Below are 25287 nucleotides of genomic sequence, written 5' to 3' on the forward strand. Positions count from 1 at the left end.
CAAATACAATGAAGGTATATCAAATGCAAATGCAACAATGACTTAACATGAGTTTGAACACCCTGCAAAGCAAAATAAGAAGGGATTTCTTATGACTGTTGCTCTTAAACTGCCATCACTGCACTTTAACAGTCTTACAACTAATTACAACTTTCTTTCTTTGTTTGATTTGCTTCTTCACTCTGTCCTTGATCTGCAAGAAGGTGTTAATAACAAGGTGAAGTAATAAATATATCTTCTTCAAGGATCTTATGAGTTTGAACACTCAAAAGATGACACAAGACATGACAACCATATAAGACTGTGATAGAAAATACATTTCTCTAGGATCCTTATTTAGGTCCTTTACAATCCAATGGTGTATCTTATCTTCTTAACATTTAAAACATTGTTAAATACATTCCATGATACACACAAAAAAAGAGGAATCCATTATTCCATGCTGTCCTTGAGGGAGGTTGGCACTGAGGTTTTAACAGTGAAACAGTGACACACTGTCTTTCAGTCTGTTTACACCTTTTCTTCTTGCATCCAACCAAGTCATGAGGGAGACAAGGATGGTAAAGTGCAATAATAAATCTTTCCAACTTAAGTCTACTTCAAAATTTCAAAGTACAGTGCTATGAACAACAAAGTACCATTCACACAAATTCAAGAATACCCAAGCCAAGTTGCTCACTTCACACACTTGCCATGGGCTTACAAACACTTGTGCATTGCTAGAAAAGGAAAATGGATGTATGGTACAGTATGTACAGATCCAACAAATTCCCTCAAAGACATGGATGAAGGGACTTTGAAGAAATTAGTTGGACCATGAATGATCTTCCATTGGAACCACAAAACAATGCCTTTCTCAAGAACACTTCAAACAAAACTTGTTCCAAACCCCAAGAAAAGATCAGAGATCACTACTAAAACATCAAGAGAGATCACAACAATGAAAAACAGGAGTAGTATGGACTCATGGAGCCATGGTAAGGACTGTACTCTCAAAAGTGCAGAAAATTAGTTAAAAACTCACAAAAATGAGAGCAAAATAAGTATTTCTCTTAATTTTCCAAAATGAACAACCCATACAATGATTGGAACATGGTTTTTATACATGTGCCAACTTATTGAAGCCCTTGTACAGACAGGTACAGGCTGGAACTAACCAAAACCACCAAAAACCACTTTTTTGACAACTTTTGACAACTTTTTGTTGCTCAAAAATTGCATTTTGACTTCCGGTGACTTGGCACTCAAACCAATGACTCAAAATCATTTAGAAACACTAAATAAACATGCACCAATGCCTTTAAAGGCTTTACAACATAAAAAAATTCAAAAATGCTCATTTGGACCCGAAATTGATAATTTTTGGCCCATTGAGCAAAAACCAAAAATCTTGGAAACTCTTAAACAAAATGAGTTCCAAACCTCATTACACCATAAAACAAACCTATTAAACCTACTAGAAGCATAAAATAAACACACATGCTTAATTTGCAACAAAATGCTATACCTGCTGTGATTTGAGCATTCAGGTGCTCAGGTGCTCCTGCACCACCTCCATCATATCTTTGTGTTTCCGTTGTGTTTACTCTTGCTGACCAGTTTGGATTGCTCTCTTTAAGGTCCCTCCTCACCCGTGACTTCTTCAAGTGGTATCAGAGTGAAGTTTCGTTCTAGAGGTTGCGTGTCCTGAAATTTTGTTGTAGGGTGGTAGATTGCGGCTCTGACCTGCAGCTGTAGAGGACTAGCATGAAAGATGGTGTGAAGAGGAGCTAGGAATGGTGGAGCGCGTGGGAATGCATACCCTATTGTGATGGAGATGTTGCAAGGTATAGAAGCCTAGTTGAAAGTCATGGAGACAACCTAGAGAAGAGGCTGACATATTGAAGATGTGAGTGAAGATGAAGGAGAAGAAGCCCCAATAGAACAAGCAAACCTACCAGCGGTTAATCTGGATGAGGAAAGGTTTTTCAAGGTTTTGAGTAGAGAAAATACTAAACCTCATTTTACCCCACTACAATATGATGGGAAGTTAGATTCATATGAGTTGATGGATTGGATCTCGGAGATGGAGAAGTATTTTGATTTTGAAACCACTGCAGAAGAGAGGAAGGTGAAATATGCCTGTACCCGGTTGAAAGGTCATGCATCTCTTTGGTGGGAGCATTTGTAAGTTGATAGACAGAGAAGAGGTAAAGAGAAGATTAAGACATGGGATCAGATGATTGCTAAGTTGAAATCAAAGTTTGTGCTGATGAATTATCAAGTGGATCTATTTTGGAAGTTGCAGAATTTGAGACAGAAGGAATCTACTGTGAAGGAGTACACCGAAGCATTTTACAAGTTGAATATATCAGATATAGACATGTTGATGATGAAGTTGAACAAGTTGCAAGATATTTGAATGTATTGCATATGTCTATACAAGATGAACTGAGTTTGATCAAATTGGAGAGCGTTGAAGAGGCTTACCAGTATGCCCTAAAGGCAAAAGAGAAGTTAAACAAAAGACATGAGTAGAGACAGAGAGGAAGAGGTGGAAGGTTTATCGGAGGAAGATTTCAAGGAGGAAGAGGATATACCAAAGGAAGAGGAACCACTATAGATTAGAGAAAGGACAAGGAAGTGAACAAAGAAGGTAATTCATATCGGAAAGATGATAAAAATTTCTACCAAAGAGAACTAGATGGTTACCAGAATGAGAGTTTTGGAAGACAAGACAAGAGGACATTTAGAGGAACCTTCTTTAAGTGTGGAGGAGAAGGACATCATGCATTCGAGTGCAAGAAGACTGAAACTACTAGAAGAGCAGCAGTGGTGGAAGAAAACCCCACCAAATCATATAATAAACTAGAAGATGGAGAACTATTGGTGATGAGGAGATCTTTGTGTCATACCGGAGGAGATGAAGAGCCCTTGCAGAGGAAGAATCTGTTCAAAACCAGATGTAAGTTATCTGGTAAGTGTTGTAAAGTTGTTATTGATAGTGGTAGTTCATATAATATTGTTTCAAAAGAGATGGTGAATAAGTTGAAATTGGAGAGATTGAAACACCCTAAGCCTTATCAGATAGCATGGATTCATAATGAACATAAGTTGTTAGTAAGTGAGAAATGTTTGGTGAAATTGAAAATTGGAAATTATCACGATGAAGTCTTGTGTGATATTATGCTTATGGATATTTGTCACCTTTTGTTGGGTAGACCTTGGTAGTATGATAGACAAACAATACATAATGGAAGGAAGAATACATACACTATTGTAGCCAATGGGATGAAGCAAACATTGTTACCCTTGGAGGAACCTTTGAAGAATGAAGTTTGTACGAATGCTAGAATCTGTTTGGTAGATAGAAGGAAATTCATGGATGGATAAAGACATGAGAATGTGTGTTTTTCCTTAATTCCTAAGAGGACTGAGAAACCAGAACCGGAACCAGAAGGAGAACACTCAGAATAAATAAAAGATTTGCTGACAGAATATGAGGACACCATTTCAGATAATGTACTTGATGGATTGGCACCTGTGAGAAGTATTAGTCATTGCATGGACTTGGTTCCTGAAGCTAGTTTGCCTAACAAAGCTGCACACCAGTTGACACCAACAGAGAATGAAGAACTAAATAGACAAGTGCAAGAGCTGTTGAAGAAAGGTTTGATCAGGGAGAGTCTGAGCCCTTGTGCAGTACCAATAGTATTAACACCTAAGAAGAATGGAGAGTGGAGAATGCCTACGGATTGCGGAGCAATAAACAAGATCACAGTGAAATACCATTTCCTTTGCCTAGGATGGGTGACATAATGGACTGTTTCAGTGGAGCAAAATAATTTACAAAGATAGATTTGAAGAGTGGATATCGTTAGATCAGGATCAGAGAAGGTGATGAGTGGAAGACAACATTTAAGACAAATGAAGGACTGTATGAATGGTTGGTGATTCCTTTTGGATTGATTAATACACCAAGTACTTTCATGAGGCTAATGAATGAGGTATTAAAGAAATTATTGGGTAAGTTTGTTATTGTCTATTTGGATGACATTCTGATTTTCAGTAAGACAAAAGAGGAGCATTTTTTGTAGTTAAGACAAGTTTTGCAGAGATTGAGAGAAGAGAAGTTGTTGATCAATATCAAGAAGTGTACTTTCATGAAGGATGAGTTAGTCTATTTGGGATTTGTGATATTTGAAGATGGTTTAAAGATGGACCCTGAGAAAGTGAAAACAATTGTTGAATGGCCTACACCGAAAAGCATTGGAGAGGTAAGATCATTTCATAGATTGGCTAGTTTTCATTGGAAGTTTATCTAACCCTATGATAGAGACTATGAGAGGAGATCAGAAGAAATAAAAGTGGACCATCGGAGCAAACAAAAAGTTTTGAACTATTGAAGCAGAAAGTGACTGAGCAGCCTGTATTGGCTTTACCGGATTTCAATAAAGTATTTCAAGTGGATTGTGATGCAAGTGGAACAACAATAGGAGTAGTCTTGAGTCAAGAAGGGAGAGCAGTAGCTTATTTCAGTGAGAAATTGAATGATGCCCGAAGGAGATATTCAATGTATGATAAGGAGTTTTATGCCATAGTTCAAGCCTTGAAGAAGTGGAGATATTACTTATTGCCTAAGGAGTTTGTGTTGTATACAGATCATCAAGATTTGCAGTAATTAAACAATTAGAGTAAGTTGAATCAGAGACACATGAGATGGGTAGAATTCTTGCAGAGTTACACCTTTGTGTTGAAGCATAGAAGTGGGAAATCTAACAAAGTTGTTGATGCATTGAGTCAGACAAGGAATTTGCTGACAGAGATGAGAGTGACAGTATTAGGATTTGAAGATTTGAAGACCTTGTATGATAATGACCTAGATTTTGCATAACCTTGGAAAGCATGCAGAGAACCGGTTATGGTAGATAGAAGCAAGTGGTTGGATTACTTCATTTAGAGGGGATGTTATTCAAAGGAGTTGAGTTGTGCATACCTAAGAGTTCTACGAGGGAGCATCTGATAAAGGAGAAACACAATGGAGGACTCACTCGACATTTTGGCATTGACAAAATAATAGCATTGGTGAGTGAGAAGTACTTTTGGCCCCAGATTCATAAGGATGTTAAGAGATATGTGCAGAGTTTGTCAAGTTGCAAAGGGTAGTAGTCAGAATGTGGGATTGTATAAACTTTTGACAGTACCGGTAAGACCTTGGGAGGATATAAGCATGGATTTTGTACTTGGATTGCCTAAGACACTAAGAGGGAATGATTCTATATTTGTGGTAGTGGATAGATTCTTGAAGATGGCTCATTTCATGCCCTATAAGAATACATTAGATGCATTGCATGTAGTAGACCTATTTTTCAAGGAAGTCGTGAGATTTCATGGATTACCTAAGAGCATAGTTTCAGATAGAGGCACTAAGCTTGTTGGCTATTTTTGGAGAGCAGTTTGGAATAAGATGAAGACAGATTTGAAGTTTAGTTCTACTTTTCATCCACGGACTAATGGACAGACATAAGTTGTTAACCAAAGTTTGGGAATTGTTGAGATGTTTAGTGGGAGATAAAACTGGAAGTTTAGAATTGAGAGACATTAGTAGTGAAGACCAGAGAAATTCAGAAGCAGAAGACTTTGGAGATCACATGGAAGCATTGCATATTCAGGTTAAGAAGCATTTGGAAGACATGAACAACAAGTATAAGGGAAAAGAAAATGAGAAGAGGAGACATAAGGAATTTGAAGTTGGTGATGAAGTGATGGTCTATATGAGAAAAGAGAGATTCCCGGTTGGAACCTATAACAAGTTGTAGATGAAGAAGTTTGGACCTCGAAGGATTTTGAGGAAGTTCAATTGTGGAAATGCATATGAAGTGGAGTTACTAGATAGTCTAAGTATTTCACTAGTGTTTAACATTGCAAATCTTCATGAGTATCATGAACCGAAATTCAGTGAGGACAGTGTTACAGACTTGGAGAAATAGTTTCCCTAGAAGGAACTAGATTAGATTGAAGAGATTTTGAACAATACGATTGGGCGAAGTACCCGGAGTAGTCAGTGTAAGGAATATCATGTGAAGTGGAAGGAAAGACCAGTCAAAGATTCATCTTGGATTTCTCAGGCAGAGGTAGATCGCCTTCATTTCCCTCTAACCCCAGCAAAGTGAGAGGCTCACTTTTACAATAACCCCAAATGTCTAATGCAGGAGCATCTCCGGTTCATAGCAATCTTGCATCAACCCAAAACATTTTCCTTTTTGTTTATAGTTTCACTTTTCCTTTTTGTGTGTCCCGATTTTGGCTCACCAGATCCCGTGGAGTTGGATTCTACTTCAAGACTTGATCATATTTCTTGCCCCTAGATCACATTGCATTTGGCTAATTTTTTGGCAAGATATCTCTATCGGTTTCAATGACAATTTCTTGTTACCGGTTGACAGTCCTTTGTTACTGGTTCCCTGGACCTATTTTGGTGATCTACTAGATCTCGTTCCAAAGCTTGTGAAGCCTTGGGCATCGATTCCAATGTTCCTTGGAGTGTAGCCGACCTTTTCCCACGATCTACGTTTCATCCTTTGGATTTTCCAGAGGAATCTCTTAGCAAAGGCCGACCTTGTTTATTTTGCATGCTAGGTCTTGTTCTTCGGGTAGCTAGACAGTGCATAGAAGATAGATTTCATGATTCAAGGTCCCGATTGTGACCTATTATGCATCTTCTACCAAGCTTGTGAGTCGATATGTTGTAACCCAGTTGTTACCGATTGGATGTAATCAATTTTCATGCAATAAAACAATCTATTATGTATTTCCTCCATCATATCTTTTGTGTTTCTGTTGTGTTTACTCTTGCTAACTGGTCTGAATTGATCTCTTTGAGGTCCCTCCTCGTTGGTGGCTGCTTCATGATTGGGGATATAACCCTGACCACCACTTAAATAAGAGACTGCGGTGGGAGTCAGGGATACAACTCCGATCACCACCAACAATGATCAAAGCTAAGGAAAAGGTGAGTGGCGGGATCATATCCTCACCACACAACATAGAGTAGAGCTCTGGTGTATAACAAGAATACAACCCCACCATCCACCATGGAAGGCATGGTTTAAAAAATCGAAGTGGGTCGGGTTTGAATCCGTCACACATCAAAGCCAAGGCAAGGCTTCGGTGTGTGTCGGGTTCAAAAATATGATTTACACGTTTGGCTAGGGTTTCAATCAAAAGGAAGGACTAAAATAAAAAATACGAGTTTAAATATGAACTACACTCATCAAAGGCAAAAACTTTGATTCATATTGTTCAGGTTCAAACTAACAACGATGAGGAAAAACATTATTGAGAAAAAAACACGAAGAAAGATAAAAATACATACCAAGGGAAAGATGAAATCGATCTCAAGTAGAAAAACCTTGATGCCTTAAGAATATCCACCCAAACAATGAAAAGAAACAAGGACTCAAATCAATAATAAAGAGATAAGAAACCCATATGAAATCAGATTCTTTAAAACATTAATTACCAATACGTGCCTCATAATGGTGTGAATCAGACTTATAGGTCTTATTTACACTATTATGCCCTAAATGGTGTAAGTCGGACTTATAAGTTTGATTCACACCATAAAAAGACTTTAAAGGTATAAAATCGGGTTTAAAACCCGATTTGACACCAAAACAAGAAAATTATCTTTTGAAGTTAAAATTTGAATTTTTAACTTTTTAGATGAACTTTTAAGATCGAACACCAAGTATTCAAGGACAAATGAGGTGACAAAAATTCCTCAAAAACTTAACTTAGAGAAAAGAGGACGAATTTAGGAAAAATTCATAGGGGGGGTTATCTTGTTTTCACACAAAATGAAAACAAGGATAACAACTAGCTTACTATGGTTCTAATAGGATTTTGAGATCTTCAAGCTATCTATCCCTTATTAGGATATAACATTGTGACTAGATCAAGCACTTTAACATATGTGGCAAGAATCATCTATGATAGGAGGATTTCAATGTATGTAAGTGTTAAGTCTTTGGTTTTCTTTGATTTTGATCTTTGTGGTGTCATGTTTGCTATGCTTCTCAACGATTTATATGAACTAGACTGGCTAGGATGGGGCATGGTCACCCAATTTCTTCTTGTGGATTATTTCTTAGTAACACTATGGCTTGTCCGAGGATATGAGGACATTATGGATTTAGTGTGAATAGAAAAATTCCTTGTTTGTGACTCTCTTGTTTTCATGCAAATGATAGACTAACTATCTAGGTCTAACATATATTTGGATGGTAAAAAACATTTTCTATAATAAGCTTGATGACGATAATGCACAAGAAGCTCATTCACCCTCATATCTGCTACATTCCATCTCTTGATCCTTCACATCCCTAATCCCATATAGTCACACATTTTTTGATCGAGTATAACGACACACCAAAATAATAGTCCTGCATTGCATCTACTATCCATTCAAGACTATCACATGTTACTCATGCATATTATAGATCATCTCATGCATATATCACATGGGCATATATCTTGCATCCATATATGTTATTCCATAATAGGGGCATACATAAGTTGTTAGAGTAGATTTCTCAACCCCATAGCTCCTAAAGATCACCTGCAATCAAACACCTATCATGAAAAAAGAGAGAACCAAATAGCTATGGAGGCCAAAAGACGATTGATTCAGAAAGATAAATCATATTGATTATCTAATAACTGAATGAAAGTATAATGTAAAATGAGTGCATATAAAGAAAACACAAAGATACATTTAGGAGAACTAAAGTGCAAGCATGGGGAGCTAAATAAAGTTCAACTTTAGTTGTCTAGGTGAATAAAAGCTAAACTAGGTGCACAACTAAAAAAAGCTCTCCTAAGTGAACTTAAGCAAAAAACCATAACTAGTTGTAAAAAGAAACTAATATCTAAATATGCTCTAACATAAGTCATATCACATCATTATGCATTTCATCATAATCAAAGCATATATGAAAAATAGGACATGCATCATGGCATAAAATACAACATAGCTCATCATGCATAAGCTATCATCATATAAAGTCATATAACACAATCGCATTACAAAAATCATAAATGGAAATGCATCATCATATAGTGTCACATCTCATCATCATAAGTCATTCATCACATCTCATCATAAACCACATAGATATCATTGCATCACATAAGCATCATAAGACATATAGGAATCATAACATTACATAGGCATCATAGCATAACTGGATCATCATCATAAACATAATAGAAAAATCACATCACATATAATCATCATGCATAGAATCATCACATGGAAAGAATAACATCACAATAAGCACATGCACATAACCACAAGGAATAGGTTTCATCTTATATATCAAAAATAATGTGTCATAATATAATGATGTCAAAAATATCATAATAACTACAAAATCACCCTCAGGTATCTACATCATCATACAAAATATGGACTGAGATATGATGAACTCTCACCCTTAGAACTAGCAAGTCTCAAAGGCATTTGAGCTCTTGATGATGGTCCAAACCCTCTATCCTTGGTGGTGGAACCCCTCCTAGTGATCAAAATGCAAGCAAATGCAATTGCACCAACATCGACCCTATTAGCTTTATCAAATTCATCGACAACATTTGTCTATCACATTTGTCACCCTAGCTTCATCAACCATCACTCAGCTTATCCTACTTGGGAAACTATTTGATTTTATCAACCTGACAATCAATTTTATCAGCAACATTTGTTTATCACATTTGCCACTTCAACTTCATTATCAACATCCATCTATCACATTTGCAACTCTAGCTCAAAAAATCTATCAATGCTACCGCATATGCAGTTTTAAGCATTACACCTACATTTGCTCTCTTTTTGTGAATAGATTGTTTGAATATTTTATAGATTTTTCACCCAATCTTTTGAGGGAGCAGGTCACCATCCTTACCAGGGGCGACCATCTGTATCAGTGAATGATTTTTCTCTAAAACAATGTGACAAGTTACATTGTCTCAAATAAGGGCAAAATTTAGACACCTAAAATTATCCTAGCCTAATTAAATAAGTATTTTATTTATTTAATTAATTCATCAAGTCTCTTCTATCCTTTGTCCCATTTAAATAAATATTTTTATTTATTTAAATTATCCTTTCCCTAAATTAAATAAATATTTTATATATTTAATTGGCCCCACCTTTTCTATTGATTAAATAAATCTTTATTTATTTATTAGCTTTTTCCTCCCATGACAAGTGTCGTTCATCTCTTAATCCACCTCAAACTGCCTCACTAATATTTTCCTATTTCCTATACCTACCCTCTAATTTGAGGTGGCTATTTATCCCTCCAACTTTTAATCCTAGCCCTCCATTTCTAGAGTACTCTCTATAAAAGAAAATCCTTTCCCTATCCTTCTATATCTTAATCAAGTGCAAGTACCTAAACTCTGTCAAATTGCATACACAACCACTATCCATTGTCTATTGAGCTCTCGTGCACACATAAAATCTAAGAGCAACCATATCAAGCAAGATCAATGGAGATAGGAGGACAACGAAGACAAGCCCTTGGAGCATGTGAATGGTATAACATTTCTTTATTTGATATATTACATGTTACTTGGTTCTTCATTGGTTTTATGCTGGAATTTATTGTAGGATTGGGGGTTTTAGTGGTTGAATCTCTTAGGTTTTACAATATTTTAGCATCCAAATATAGCATAAACAAGATGAACTCATAGTCCCTGTTGATTTCCCTCATAACCTATTTCCTCCTATCTCCCTAGATGATCCCATTGTCCCTCATAATCCCTCTCATGATCATAATCCTTTGATCCCATTATATTTACCCAAGTTGTTCATGAACCCTTTACATAACAAATGATTTCTTTCCCTTTCATCAGATCCTATCTACTTCATGAACCTGTCATTTCTTCCAAATAATATCCTCCTCAAATTGGACTCATGTCTTGTTTCGAAACTAATCAATATCCAATTGGTAAAAATATTTCATAAACCATGCATTATCAAGGCAATGGGTTAAGCTTCCATGAACAAGGTATATTAGAAACCCTTCATATCAAAGCAAATCATGATTATCATGGCCTTGTTTACATAACTCACTCCCAAGATGTTCATATCCTTGCTAAATCGTATATCCTTTATGCCAAACCTAAAAATACACACCCCCCTTCATCCCTTGGAGCCATCTTGTGTCCTTATATTTCAAAACCAAAGCCTTCATTCATTCCATCTACCTTGGGTCCTTATATCCCTCCATCCATTATATGTACTATCCCCCACTCACAATCCTCTTACCCTACAATTAATCAAAATCAACAAAGGCACACATCCTTGAGAATGCTCCAACCATCTACCTACATCAACTCATCTAAAATACCTCCATATCATTCCAACCATGAATTCCATTCCCTTTTGAAGCAATTTGGATGTCGAGCAAAAGATCCATAAGTCCAAAAATCCACATACATTGAAGAATCAATATGTCCCATCTAAAAGACATGTAAAAAAAATGCAAAATTTGATACAAAAGCAAAAAGCAAAATCCAAAATGCCACAAACGCCCATCAAGAAGAAACTAAATAAAAACCATGTGGATTACTAAGTTTCTTATAGAAGCATTGCATCCCAAAGAAAAATCAACATTGTCATCCAAACTTGTTGTTACAAAGGCTTCCATTATTCCTCTATTTGAACATCTCCCACCTACTAAATCTATTATTATCATCTCCTTTATCCATTTTGGGATCTTATGTCCCCAAATCCACAACCACTCTTCCATCAAAATCTCAAATCCAAAATCCACTTTTCCTCCATCACTCCACCACCGCTTAAGGTGTGTGCCAATGTTGATCTTGCATATGCTAAATCAATTTGTCCTTTTAATACAATCATTAACTCTTGTCCACAAATCCTCCATATCTAATTCATAATGCTAAATACATCATTCAATAATCTTTGTTAAGCTTGATCTGTCCCTCCCATCCAATCCTTTTACATAATTCCTTAACCAATTGTATCTCCTCATCCATTTCCTTCCCCTTTATCATTACACTACCAACAACTTTTAACATAACTTTCAATAGCAATCATCTATTGCAACATATATTTCAAGGCTACTATCTAAAGAAGGAGATTCTTGAGTCCTTCCTCCATCTCCTATCATGAATCAATTATCTTTGAAAAAAGTCAAAAAAAATCTAAAATAAAAATAGTATAGAAAAATAATTTATTCATTAGTGAAAACCACCTCTCGTGGCACCATGGGCAAGTACAATGACAAAAAATATGGCAAACACGTGTCATGTGAAATCCATTATCCTTTTCAACTCTACACTTGGGGACAAGTTTCATTCACGTTATCCTACCTACCACATCCTTCATTATCCCACACCATCCTCTATCCACCATGCTATCTACATCCATTATCCCTTTTTTGTACATTTGATCTTGGTCCAGTGCTAAGGATCTCCATAAGCATCATTTGTCCTATCAACTTCACCTTATCTACACCCTTCAGTCCATATCCCTTAACCTATTCATTACTGATTTTTGTCATCCATAAAAGGCATTCGCATAGAGTCTACATTCTCTTTTGAGTGCTATTAAAAAATGAAAAAGAATCCATACAACATTATAAGAAAGAAAGAAGAAGATCACCTATAATTGCTCTCATAATAGCAAGATCGTGTATGCACAATTATTCGTAATGTCTCATAAAGTTGTAGACTTCTAATTATTCTCTTCTTTAATAAAGGATTTAATTACTTACAATAGCAAGTTCAGGGATATGCACTTACTTTTACACTCTCGTAAAGTTATAGACTTCTAATTATTATCTTCTTTCATAGAGGTTGCATTCTCTTTGGAGCACTATTCCAAAATTAAAGAGAACCCAAACAACATTAGTAGAAAGAAATAACAAGTTCTCCTAGAATTAATCTCCAATAACAAGATTAGGTATGTGCAATTAGTTGTCATAAATTTTTAGACCTCTAATTATCATGTTCTTTAATAGAGAAAAATTATTTACAATATTGACTTCAACTATGTGCAATTAGTTGTAAACTCATAAAGTTATTTACAAACAGTGGATTTCTAATTGGTTTTGATGCATTTGAATTTTAAGTTTTTAAAAGAGGAGTCTAGAGGTGTAATATGGAGCTAAGATTTCACCAAATAGGATAAGACCACTAATGAACCAAATTAATCTTTACATTGAAAGAGGGGTGAATCCAATAGATCTAGCCTCAATCCAACTAAGGAAGAGCTACAAATTCTAATTAGATTCATTGGTTAGGGTTTTGACTCCCTCTTTCTAAGTTGATTTGTGAAAATGCTGAAATAAGGGTAAATGGATGAATATTGAAGAGATTGGGCATAAACAGTGAGCTACAATCATCGTACGAAGCTAGAAACCTGGATTTGATCAAAAGAATATGATTTGAATATGCTCCCCAAAATTTTGCCTAAATTTTTGAGACCATGGTCCTCCGAACTTTTTGTCATCCAAAGGGGAACCTGTTCATCTCTATGAATAATGTCAATCCTGAAAAACACAGGTTTGCACCCGTTCTTGCATAGAGAAAAGGGGAAATATGTTGGGAGTAGAGGTTTGCCTAAGTCAAACCCTGGTTTGGAATCAACCTTTAATGAAATAATGCAAATACTGAAATAAAAAACTGGAAAGATATACCTTCGATTTGCAATTGTTGGTGGTGATACTTTTCTCTTAGAATGAAATCACATATGTTATATGGCATGACAAACTCAAAACCCTAATCACAGATACATGCTTGCATAAAATTGCTGTAATTTTTCTTTACGATGGTTGAAGGATGAATATGCAACCTTGAAGATCTCTAAAAATGCTTGATTAATGCTTCATGGATGCAAGAATGCTTTGGGAATTGATTGCTTAGAGTCTTAGATTGCTTAGATTGCTTAGATTGCTTAGATGAAAATGAGTTGAGAAAGATACATTATATAGGGATTTCATTTAATTGAAATCACCTTTAGGCTGACTTAGAATTGATATATTGGAGCTAGATTCGAATAGGATAAGACCACCCAATCATCATCCTGAAATTTGAGGAAAAAAGTGTGGGACCATGGTGGTGGGCACTATGGTCCTATCAACTTTTTTCCAAATTTCAAGGGATGCAAGCTATTGTGATTCTAGTGCTAAATCCATCTTGATGGATCAAACCAAGATGTGTAGATATGCAACATATGCTTTTTGAGTTGAAATTAGGGTAGGATTAAAGAAAAATCAAGATAAGATGATAAAGGGCACACCTAGAATTAAGGGTCCAAATAAGAGTGTGATGATGTAATAAAATGAAATTAGACCCGATTATTAAATTAAATATTAATTAGTTACAATAAAGGTCTTATAATGCATAGAGGAAAGGGAAATACTGAAATAGGTGCTAGGAGAATGTGAAATTGGACACACTAGTAAAGGTGAACAATTTGTGACCCTACATTTAGCCCCCACTTTAGTGGAGTATGAGCTTACAGTCATACTCTTGGCAATGAAGAAAGATGAGAGAGAGGAGCAATTAGGAGTGCAATCACAAGGAGACAAGACATCTCTAATTTTGAGGAACCAAGCCCCCAATCTTAAGATCTTACACAATCTCATGCAAGGACACACAACACAAGGGGTTAGCACTAAAAACAAGATCTCAAGTCAACTAGACATAGAGACCTCAATATAAAAATGTCTTAGCTACTAATATAATTCTTGAAATGCCATCACAAGAACATAAGTGATCACATAAAAAGAGCAAGAACATGCATCATCCATGAACTACAAGTAGCAACATTATGAGCTCTTGAGGAGAAGAACAGAGAGAGAAGCATGGATACACATTCTAGTTGTGTTTTTCTAGGTGATCCATGAGAATGAGAGTGAGAGAAGATATTGATACACATTCTAGTTTTGTTTTTCTAGGTGATCCATGTTGGGGAGGAGAGTAGGAATAGTCTGGCCGTGTTTTGCTAGTTCCACACATCCTCGTGTGTGCGTGCAAGAGATGTCTAGTTTTAGATGTTAAGCATCTTGTACAAGAGTTTGTTTTCTCTGGTTTCGAGCATGCAACAACCTGTGTAATACATGAAATGAAAATGAAAATGTGTGTTTGGTATCAGGAACATCTTGTTCAAGAGTTTGTTTTCTCTGGTTTCAAGAATGTGTAACCCTGTGTAAGATAAATATATGCCTAGTTTTGAGGAAATATCGTTTAAGAGTATGTTTGCTTTGGTTTCGAGAATGTGCACCCCATATAAGACATATATGGATGTTGTGTCTAGTTTTGGGCATGAAGCATCTTGTGTAAGAGTTTGTTTGCTCTGGTTTCGAGAATGAACACTTCACTTAAGACATGCAAAAATATAGTACAATATGGTACAAAGAGGGTGATATGTATGACCCCCTTAAGATGCCAACATAGCCCTATGTTGATGTCTTAAGGAAGCTAGAAACAAGGATACCTACCTTCAACACCAAGGATATTTCCTCTTAGGCAACAATATTCATAAATCTAAGCTAAAGAGACAATACTCTTACAAACAAGGATAAGATAGTTGAAAAAGAGATATCTTGCAACAATCGTAAAGGGAATCCTTGGAGGAGAAGAGATCTTTTCTCAAAAGACATCTACCTCCAAGAGGAGTTTCTTGAACAAACATAACATCTTTTACTAAAAGAAGGGAGGGAGAACAAGAATTCCTACCTTCCTCCTATTGCTAGGTGAAAGGGATTCTTGATGAAGGATGTCACACTTTTGACCCTAAGTGAAAGGGTTTGTTTATAATAGATATACATTGCCAAGTGAAAAAGAGGTTGTCGTCAAGGATACACACATCTTGCATAAGAGAGAATCCATGAGCAAACAACAACTTCACACAAGGAATGACATCAAATCATAAGCAAACAACACTCAACAAAGGAAAAGTAGATCCTTAGAAAGGATAAAAGAGAGATCATTGCCCCCCAAGTGTAGGGACAATGAGAAGAATTACACTACCTTTAAGGAGAGATTACACACAAGCAAATGCACAATGTACTCACATGAAGGAATATTCAATGCAAGAAAGGACATCAAGATATGCAAAATGCAACTCTAAAAAAGAGGCAATCTTCAAAGAGAGAAAGAGAGAATTAGATGAAGGATCACATACCCCCCCTAAGGAGGGATTAATCACAAGACATACCATTCCATGTAAGAAAGGACATCAAAGTATGAAAAATGCAACCCCTAAAGGGAATAGTGAAACTTTAGATAGAGAGAAAAAATAGGATAATATTCTTGGCCCCTAAGCATAGAGGCAAGAATGAAGTATGTTACTGCCCCAAGATGATTGTAATTGAAAAAGAATCACCTCTTATCGCAAAGAGCCTCCAATTAAGTTAGCTACTAGTGCCATAGGGTGAGGAGTAACATAATAAGAACTTGAATGTTACTTGAAATGATTATGAAAAATATGCCAGTCATTGTCACATGCTACTTTTATGTTATTTTTATGGTCTTTGGAGCTACAACTTGGAAATTTGGACTTTAAAATATTTTGGAAGGGAACTTGCAATTTTGGATTTGAACTGGGAGGACTAGGGCACTCGGTGCCATGGTTCTGAGGAGGACCAGGGTGCTAGGCGCGATGGTCTTGAGGAGGACTAGGGTGCTAGGCGCCATGGTCTGAGGAGGACTAGGGTGTTGGGTGCCTTGGTCCTAGGACAAGGGCATTGAGTGCCCCGATCCTTGGGTACTAGGCTAAAGTTTATGTCTTTATTTAGGGTAGAAGAAAATAAATTGAGTTGACATAAAAGAGGGTTGGACAAAACACTATCTTGTTGTAATACCATATGGAAATGAGAAGATGTAAATTCACTAAACAATAGAGGAGGGGATGTTGGAAAAGGAAGAGGTTGGAAATCTTGCTTTTCATAAAAAAAGTGTGATTTCTCATGACTTTCAAGACTTTGTTGCACACATCCTAAAACTTGTCCATTGTATCCATGTATAGGGTTAGGAGAGAGTTTTCTCTTAGGTGGAATTGGATTAAAGTTTAAAGAGGCCCAATTGATATCTAAACATGTGTTAGGATAAAAGTTGAGTATCAAATTCAGTCATCTTAGATTTTTTACAAAAAGGTGTGAAATCTAATGACCCCCAACCATCCTCCAAGAGTTTTTCTCTAAGAATTTCTTTTGTGGGAGATGGTGTATTTATTTGAATTGGAGAGAGTATTATAGCAAATAACAAATTATATTGTGCTTCAATTTGTATATTCTTACCAACTTCCAAAGAAAACATTTCATTATTACATATGTAAGGAACTGCATGATAATCAAGTTGGCAATTCACCCCATCCTTAACAACAAGTTTAGATTTTTGGTGAGGTTGAGAGACATCTTGATGAAGATGGACAACAATGTTAGGTTCTTCAACAACATGAATAACATTAATTGGATCTTGGTTAGGTTCTTCATTTTGATGAGAAAGAGCATTGAAAATGGTATTATCCTCTTGCCCTAAAGTATCTTCATGACAAACCTTAGGAAAGGGACAATCATATCTCATTGATGCTTCATTTCTAAGGGAAAGGTTATTGAAATGAATAGAAGGTGACGTGTTATTAAGAGAATTGTCAATCATATCACCCTCTTTTACCATAATATCATCCTCTTTCACCAAGGCACCCTTGTGGAGGAGGAACATATTAAGAGAATAATCCACACCATTCTCTAATGGTTCATCCCAAATAGGGAGATCATTGTTAGAAGTGTTAAAAATACTTTCTTTCATCAATATGTCCCCTTTAGGGAGATGAACTTTGGGAGACGAATCATTGAAAGGCTCATAAAGGGGATTTTCATATATCTTAAATCCGTACAACTTAAGAGCATCCTCTTGCAAAAAGAAATTTGACATTTTTCTAATTTAAGAAAAAAGAAACTTGCAATGAAAGAAGAAAATGTAACGAAATAAAGCATAAAGGGACTAATTTAAACACACATAACAATGCATGAAAGAACTATATATATAGTTTTGAAACATGCAAATTATAAGATGCAATGGAAGAATGAACTAGATTTGGAAACACAATTAAACGATTATACAACCCACAAGTCAATTTTAAGAAAATAAATTAGAGTTTTTATGTATTTAACCTCTAAATTTATGTTTTTAATTGAAAATATGATCTATGAGTGCAAATTTGATTTTTAAAATGCATAAACAATCAGAATCAGATCTGAGATAATGAATCAAAATTATGCAACCAACAAGTTTAACTTTAGAATTATGAATTATGGTTTTTGTGAATTAACCTTTAAATTTATGTAATTCAATTGAAAATAGAACTTATGAATGCAAATTTGAATTTAAAATACATAAACGATCAGATTTGAGATCACAAATAAAAATTAATGAACCAAATTAATCTTTACATTGAAGGAGGGGTGAATCCAATAGATCTAGCCTCAATCCAACTAAGGTACGGTTGAAAATTTTGATTAGATTCATTGGTTAGGGTTTTGACTCCCTCTTTCTAAGTTGATTTGTGAAAATGCTGAAATTAGAGTAAATGGATGAATATTGAAGAGATTGGGCGTAAAGAGTGAGCTATAGTTGTCATATAGAGCCACAAACCTGGATCTAATCAAAAGAATATGATTCATATCTACTTCCCAAAATTCGGCCTAGACTATAATGACCATGATGCTAGTTGACTAGTAAAGACATACAATTTAGGATGCTACAAGAAGCTACAAAAAATACATAAAGACAAACATATATATCCTTCATTCGTCTAAATTTAATATTAATAATCTAATATAAAATTATATTATAAAATACATGTATATAGACATATATGTTAATATAATTCCTTATATGATGTTAAATTTTATTTATGACTGCTAAGTGCCAGTATTTTATAATACGACGAGTTGAGTTGACTTGACCTCGATTTACTCTCCCAGAACTTCTGTTTTTTGGATAACTCTCCTAGAACATTCAACAAACCCCTTTGCCCCTTTGCCACGGAAATAAGGACGGAAGCTTCGAGGGAGAAAAGTAGTTACTCTTATATTTAATTAAAAACTCAATGACAAGCTTCCAAAATTCAAATAAAATCTGAACAACTTACAGACAATTTTGCAAACCAGTCTTTTACAGGGCCAAAATTCTCGCTTCTGTTTGATTTTGAGTGTTTAAATTTGATTCGACCGAGAGATAAATCTCTGAAGTTTTGGTAATTCTTGTAGATCAGCCAGAATGTCTTCACCTGGAGAGTAAGTTAGAAATCTCATTTACATATAAATATTTTTCATTGTTTTTATCATCTCTATTCATTTTTTCAAAGCTTCACTACATACTATTTTTTACAGTCGTCGTGGGTGTTGTGCAAATTGACGTAATTTTAAGCTAATTAATAGTGAAATTTCAAAAAAATTGATTCACGTTTTCTAGCGCTTCAGTTAGATCATAAATTTTTATTGGGTATCACGGGCACGCCACAGAATCCAATGTTTAGAAATAGTTAAGTTAAAATTAAATAAGACGTGCAGAAAAGGCATCTAATAGGGTTCTTTGATAGTTTTGTTATCGTTCATATTACTTTCCATGGAAATTATGTTGAACTGGGTGAAACTTTGAAGCCGTGGCTTCTTGAAATGGAAAATCAGGTATAGGGATTTAAAATCTTGTAGGAAGCCCTACCGGCCCACACCGAGGGAGTCTACAGTCTTAAGTAAACTAAATTTCCCCATTATAATTATATCGCAAATTAGGGTTAAGTGATTGTAAGCTGGATTCTGTGACTTTTAGGAAAAGGATTGTAGTGTAATGGCAATGAGGGATGCGTGTATGTAGTTCAAACGCCTCACTGCGTTAGAGTGATACATAACACCAGCCGTAACGTTCTGTAGCGCAATAGTTATGGGTTATGTTTGAGCATGGTGCATGTTGGCAAACTCAAAGTGTGGTCTAAGCTTACCCTGCCACTGACTAAAGGCCACTCATAACCTCACTCAAGATTTACCAAGCCAAAAAAATAGCTGCATTATTAAGGAATACTGACAAAGTATGTACCTTGGGAGAATTGTAGATAACTTTGCTGTCACAGGATTTTTTTCCCAATTTTTCTGTACAGCTGTAAAATGCGTACCAGGTGATTTGTCTCTATTACCGGTAAATTTGATGCGTTAACCTTTCCATAGGCTCGCCTTGTATGCCCTGGAAGTAGGCCTTGACAGCATATCAAAATACATGTTCAGAGGTGAGGAACTGTCAAACAGTGACAAATTTATGAGAAAATTACATGCCTCAGTGCCAACGAGCTTTTTAATGCTAGAAAGTTAGAAACTATAAATAAGTAGCATACTCACAAGTACATAAGATGCACATAACTGTATATCTTTTAATTTCTCAACCTACTTTGACCTTATTATTCCCACGATATCCAATGACTCACTAAACTACATATCAAAAATCCAAACATATGATTAATTATCTCAGTATTCTGCATAATTAATCATATCAGAGAAGCCTCGGTCCATTGCTGTTAGTACCACCACTGTCACAGTTGTACTTACCAACACAATCCATATCTGCATCTGATGCCAAAATAACTGTCACATCTCTTGGCAATCTCTGTGCAGACATGTCCAGGTGCATGCTCAAATGATGCTACATTTCCTTGATCTTATTCTTCTGTCCGGGAGGCCAGTAGAATTGAAGTTCTACTAAGACACTTCTTTTCTGAATGCATGGACTTTTCACAGTTGTAAGACCTTGTTTCTTTTCAATCTTTTGTTTACCATTTCCTGTCCTTTCTCTTGTGTTGCAAACTTTGCTACTTTGCATTATTCATCTTGTCCATTGATCTAACATTCTAGCATCACTAACCTTACTAATGTTTTAAAGGCCTTGTCATTTATTATTGCTATCATATTCTGGGGTTCTGAGGTTCCAGAATAAAGAGTATCAGGGCAGCACATCATTTTTTCAGATACACTTTACTTGGATATATGCTTATGCTACTAGCAATTTGAGTCATTCCTTTCCAAACAGGAGCTATCAAGTGCTATTTATTGTTCAAGAGCACATCCTGATTTGAGTAATATATGTCATAGAATCTCTACAAATGAAGTATTTGTGACACTTCTCATTTCTTGACATTAAAAGCAGTTCTACCTCATCTCATTGCTCATGTCGGCATCTGATGGAAGGTTCTTTTCTACTTAGTTAATCAAGGGTTGGGAGCAACCTAGTAATCAGATAGCCATTGATTCTCCAAGATATAGATAAGAATACTGCAAATAGAGCTATTGCAATACCCATAAAAGGAATATTTTTCCCATGCAGGAGCGACTTTACCAGATCCCGTGTTAAGTGATTTTAAATGCTTTCCTTGTTTGGTTCTTAGATTCCATGCTTTGTCACATCCTTTCTTCTTTTCCTCCTTTGTCTCCTTGGTTCCTTCCTTGCTTTATTCCGATCCTGGTTCCATTTGTTTTGTTTTCTTCACATCCTTGGTTTGGTTGGTTGTTTACAAGGCTCATTCCTTTGATTTGGTTGTCACCGGTTGATATATGGAAGATACACACAGTTATCTCCTTGGTCCTAGAGTGAGGAACCTTCCACACCAGAGAGCTGTATACTGTATACAGAACCTTCATCATCAGATAGATTTACATTGAGTTTAGTCATAAGTCACATGAATAAATAACCAATGATATCACTTCAGTGGTCTCACAAACATATATAGAGAATAGCAAGTGGTACTGGTCACATAAGCTCTCTCAACTCTTAGGTGCTTGGCAGGTTTGACCAAAGAAAGGCCAAAGAAAGGAACGAATCTGGACTGCTCCAAACACCTTTAATAGACTGTTCATACAATGTAGTTGGTATGATCTCTGTATTATCATTCTCACAAATTGCTGCCATCTGATCCCATAACTCTATTAGCATAATTAAGGAGTTTGACAGCTTTAATCTCTAAGTTGATTAGCTGCTTTTACATGTACATTGCACTTGTCAAGTTTGTTGTCTTGCACAATGTTGTCAACATTGGCCAAACCTGCATACATGGAATGACATATAGGCTGGCAGAAAGTCATCAATATTTCCTACTACAGCTCCATACACTAAGATTATCCTCAATTTTGTTGCAACTTGAAGGCTATAATTTCTCTTATTAAGCTTATGGCAACAAGGCAGATTCAACTTCTGATAACATGCCATACTTTTGACTTATAAACAAAAACACATGTCATGTAAACATACCCATGGTATACATCACACAACAAAGCATCTAAAGTATGGTATTTTTTTTCAAGAAAATCTTCACTTATTTACCCTTAAAAGAGTCCTCATATCCAGGTATTTAAACTATTTGAATTTCCTAACACAATAATATGGCCAACATTAAAAATTTAAACATGGGCTTGAAGTATAATAGTTTTTTTATCAAATACACTCTTTTAGGCAGACACACTCTACAAATAACACCATGTATCATACCATATATTTAGAAATACCATGGAATGAAGTGGCCAAATTTATAACATAGTTACATAATTCTCTTTTTAACTCCACTATAGCATGTGATCAATGTAAAATAATATCATATATGCAAGGAGAGGCAGATTTTTTAATTACTTACAATTTGGGTTAATTAATATAATTCAATTACTTTTATCATCCACTTAAAACACTCCACCTTAAACACCAACCAAACTGAGAATGCTCAATGCCCTCTGATTTTCAGTTCAATGTTTACATTAATGGAACAATGACAACCTCCACATTCAGATTCTCACGCCAAGTTTCAATAACCTCTATAACTTATTTTCTATAGAAAATCTGTCATGATGATCAACTGGAAGATCTTACTTGTACAGGATTAATGTCCCACACTATTTGTAAACTTTTCCTTTGTAGTATTTGGTTTCAACTACTGAAAATGTCTTAGCGCTCTTCGGTCCACTGTTCCAGTCAGCTTCTTATACAATAATTTTACGTTTCCATTCTTGGATACACAGCCTCAAAGTAAATGTTACAGTCTCACAGTGTTTGCCCTCATACATTGAAGACCATAGCTTTAAATCTGAGTTATTTGATCAGTTCATAACAATTTTCTGCCTTTGGAAAAAATATGCTGACCACATAGGAATTAAGTTTATGCATTGATTTTGTCTTTCCTCTTCCTCTATCTTATTATGCCAAGATATTGCTGGAAATGTGTTAGCAGCTATTTTCAATGGTATTGACTGGTGTTTTTTGAATGCGTCAATATATATTTTGTTGATAATCATCATAGCCAGAAAGGAAGAACTATAAACAAAAGGTTTGTAATTGTGATGTGTACATAAAGAAATCAGGGGTATTTCGTTCACTTCTATAGACAAAGGTCATTTGAATTCTTGAAAATATTATATGCAATAAGATGTGGAATACAGTTGTTGCGATATTAAAATCTGTTAGATATGATATATTGTTATTAATTGCAAGTAAATTGCTGGTTATACCAAAACCTTTTTTATAATAAAAAAGCAGTTGTACAACCTTTAATTACAAACAATAAACGTTATCTTTAATTATACATTGCACCTATTTGCTTACATATCTGTTGTATGTATTTTACAATGGATTTTTCACTAATGATTTTATGTTCTGAAGCTCATCTTCTTCTTCTGATATGTAATACATTGGCAATTTTGATTTCTCAAAACTTGCAGTTGGTTCAATTCACTTCCTCCAGTGAGCAAGGCATATGGAACTTTGTGTCTTATGACTACAGCAGGTTGTCATATGGGATTGGTTAATCCAAAGTTCCTTTATCTAGACTATGATCTAGTGGTAAAGCATCTACAGGTATGCATTCTCGTTATCCTTTGTAAATTTGTTTTATTTACCACTTTTTTCTTCTTACTCCTACTATCTATATTACTTTTTAGCTTTACGTTTTGAGATTCTTATTGGAAAGTAAGGCAGGTATAAAATTGTTTTCAAGATGCCCCTGTTTCTTGGAAAAAGAATTGATCATAAATTTAATAAGTAGTAAATTCATATTTTTTGGGGGGGCATTCATTATTTCCACGAATGCAGGATTTTCATTTTTAAGCAAGTCCCATACTGAATGGATTTTTTGTTATGTGGTTGTTGAGGGCTTAAATTCATTTATGTTTCTCAGTATTTTTCTTACTTTGTACCATTTGTCAGTCATATTATATAGTTGGTCATATGAATTTTCTGTAGGGCCCTAACTATAATAAATTCGGTAGGTAGGATAAATCATAATCATGTATCAGATGTTATTTGGATGTGTGGTTAGGCCATCTAGTGAAGTATTGTTGAGAAATTGCAGTGGAGAAGTGCCTCATCTTTATTGCAACATCTTCTGTTTTTGCTTCTGTTTTGTATCATTTCTAAATGTTGAGTTTCATTTTCAAAGAATGGGCCCCTTTTTTATGTAGGATTTCATAGACCATGTACAAATTCTTTCAAATCACATTCACTGCCATAACCTTGAATACCCTCTTTAAAATCTGGCCGAGTTTATAGTTAAGCAAACAGATGTGTTAGACACTGTTCTATTGCTTGAGTGGCAACAGCTGTTTGTTAATCTAACACATGATTAATAAGAAAACATTGAGGCCTTATCAACCCTACACATAATGCTACATTTGCCACCCTAAGACCCTGCATTCAGAGAGCTGCCAACTTCACCTCCTCGCTGCATATTTCTGCTTACACTTTCTTCCTTTTGTTGAAATGGGATGCATGGGTAGATCTCTGACTTCTGAGCTGCCTTGCTCAGAATATTACCAGATAGTGGGGCAAAGAAAAACATGAGTTCAGCTGCAGCTTTCCTTTTCTGTGTGCAATTACCAGAGATTTAACCATTAATGCCAGGCCTGGTAGATGGATTTAATAGCCTCTTGCAGGGAGTGGATTTCCTTGTGAATACAGTGGCCATGCTTCATGGAAGAGTCCATCATTGTCACAGGGGAAAATACCACCAATGCTGCTGCCTGCTCTGCTCTTTTCTGGAAGCACTTGATCTATAAGCCATTCGTGAATGGCCTTTCCAGTCACCAAATTCTCTTGTTTAATGATAAAATTGGCAGCAATGATGCTCCTAGACAGAAATTGTCTGTAGTGCCTGTTGTGGGTGACTTTGTAGTTCAGCAAACAGATGTTTTAGATACTATTCTGTTGCTTGAGTGGCGACAACAATTTATTTTATAGCTTTCTTGT

General features: G+C 35.6%; 1 protein-coding gene across 1 annotated transcript in view; it reads left to right on the plus strand.

Annotated features, from left to right (window-relative positions):
- The first annotated feature begins 19016 nt into the window (after window positions 1–19016).
- LOC131069636 (derlin-1) overlaps window positions 19017–25287 on the plus strand; it is a 34336-nt gene continuing 28065 nt past the window's right edge. The window contains exons 1-2 of the mRNA XM_059207093.1: window positions 19017–19316; window positions 23766–23901. Of these exons, the coding sequence (XP_059063076.1) occupies window positions 19300–19316; window positions 23766–23901 (153 nt within the window). The 5' untranslated portion in view covers window positions 19017–19299. The remainder of the gene's footprint in view (window positions 19317–23765; window positions 23902–25287) is intronic.

This window comes from Cryptomeria japonica, chromosome 6, assembly GCF_030272615.1.
Source record: "Cryptomeria japonica chromosome 6, Sugi_1.0, whole genome shotgun sequence".
Classification (NCBI taxonomy): Eukaryota; Viridiplantae; Streptophyta; class Pinopsida; order Cupressales; family Cupressaceae; genus Cryptomeria; species Cryptomeria japonica.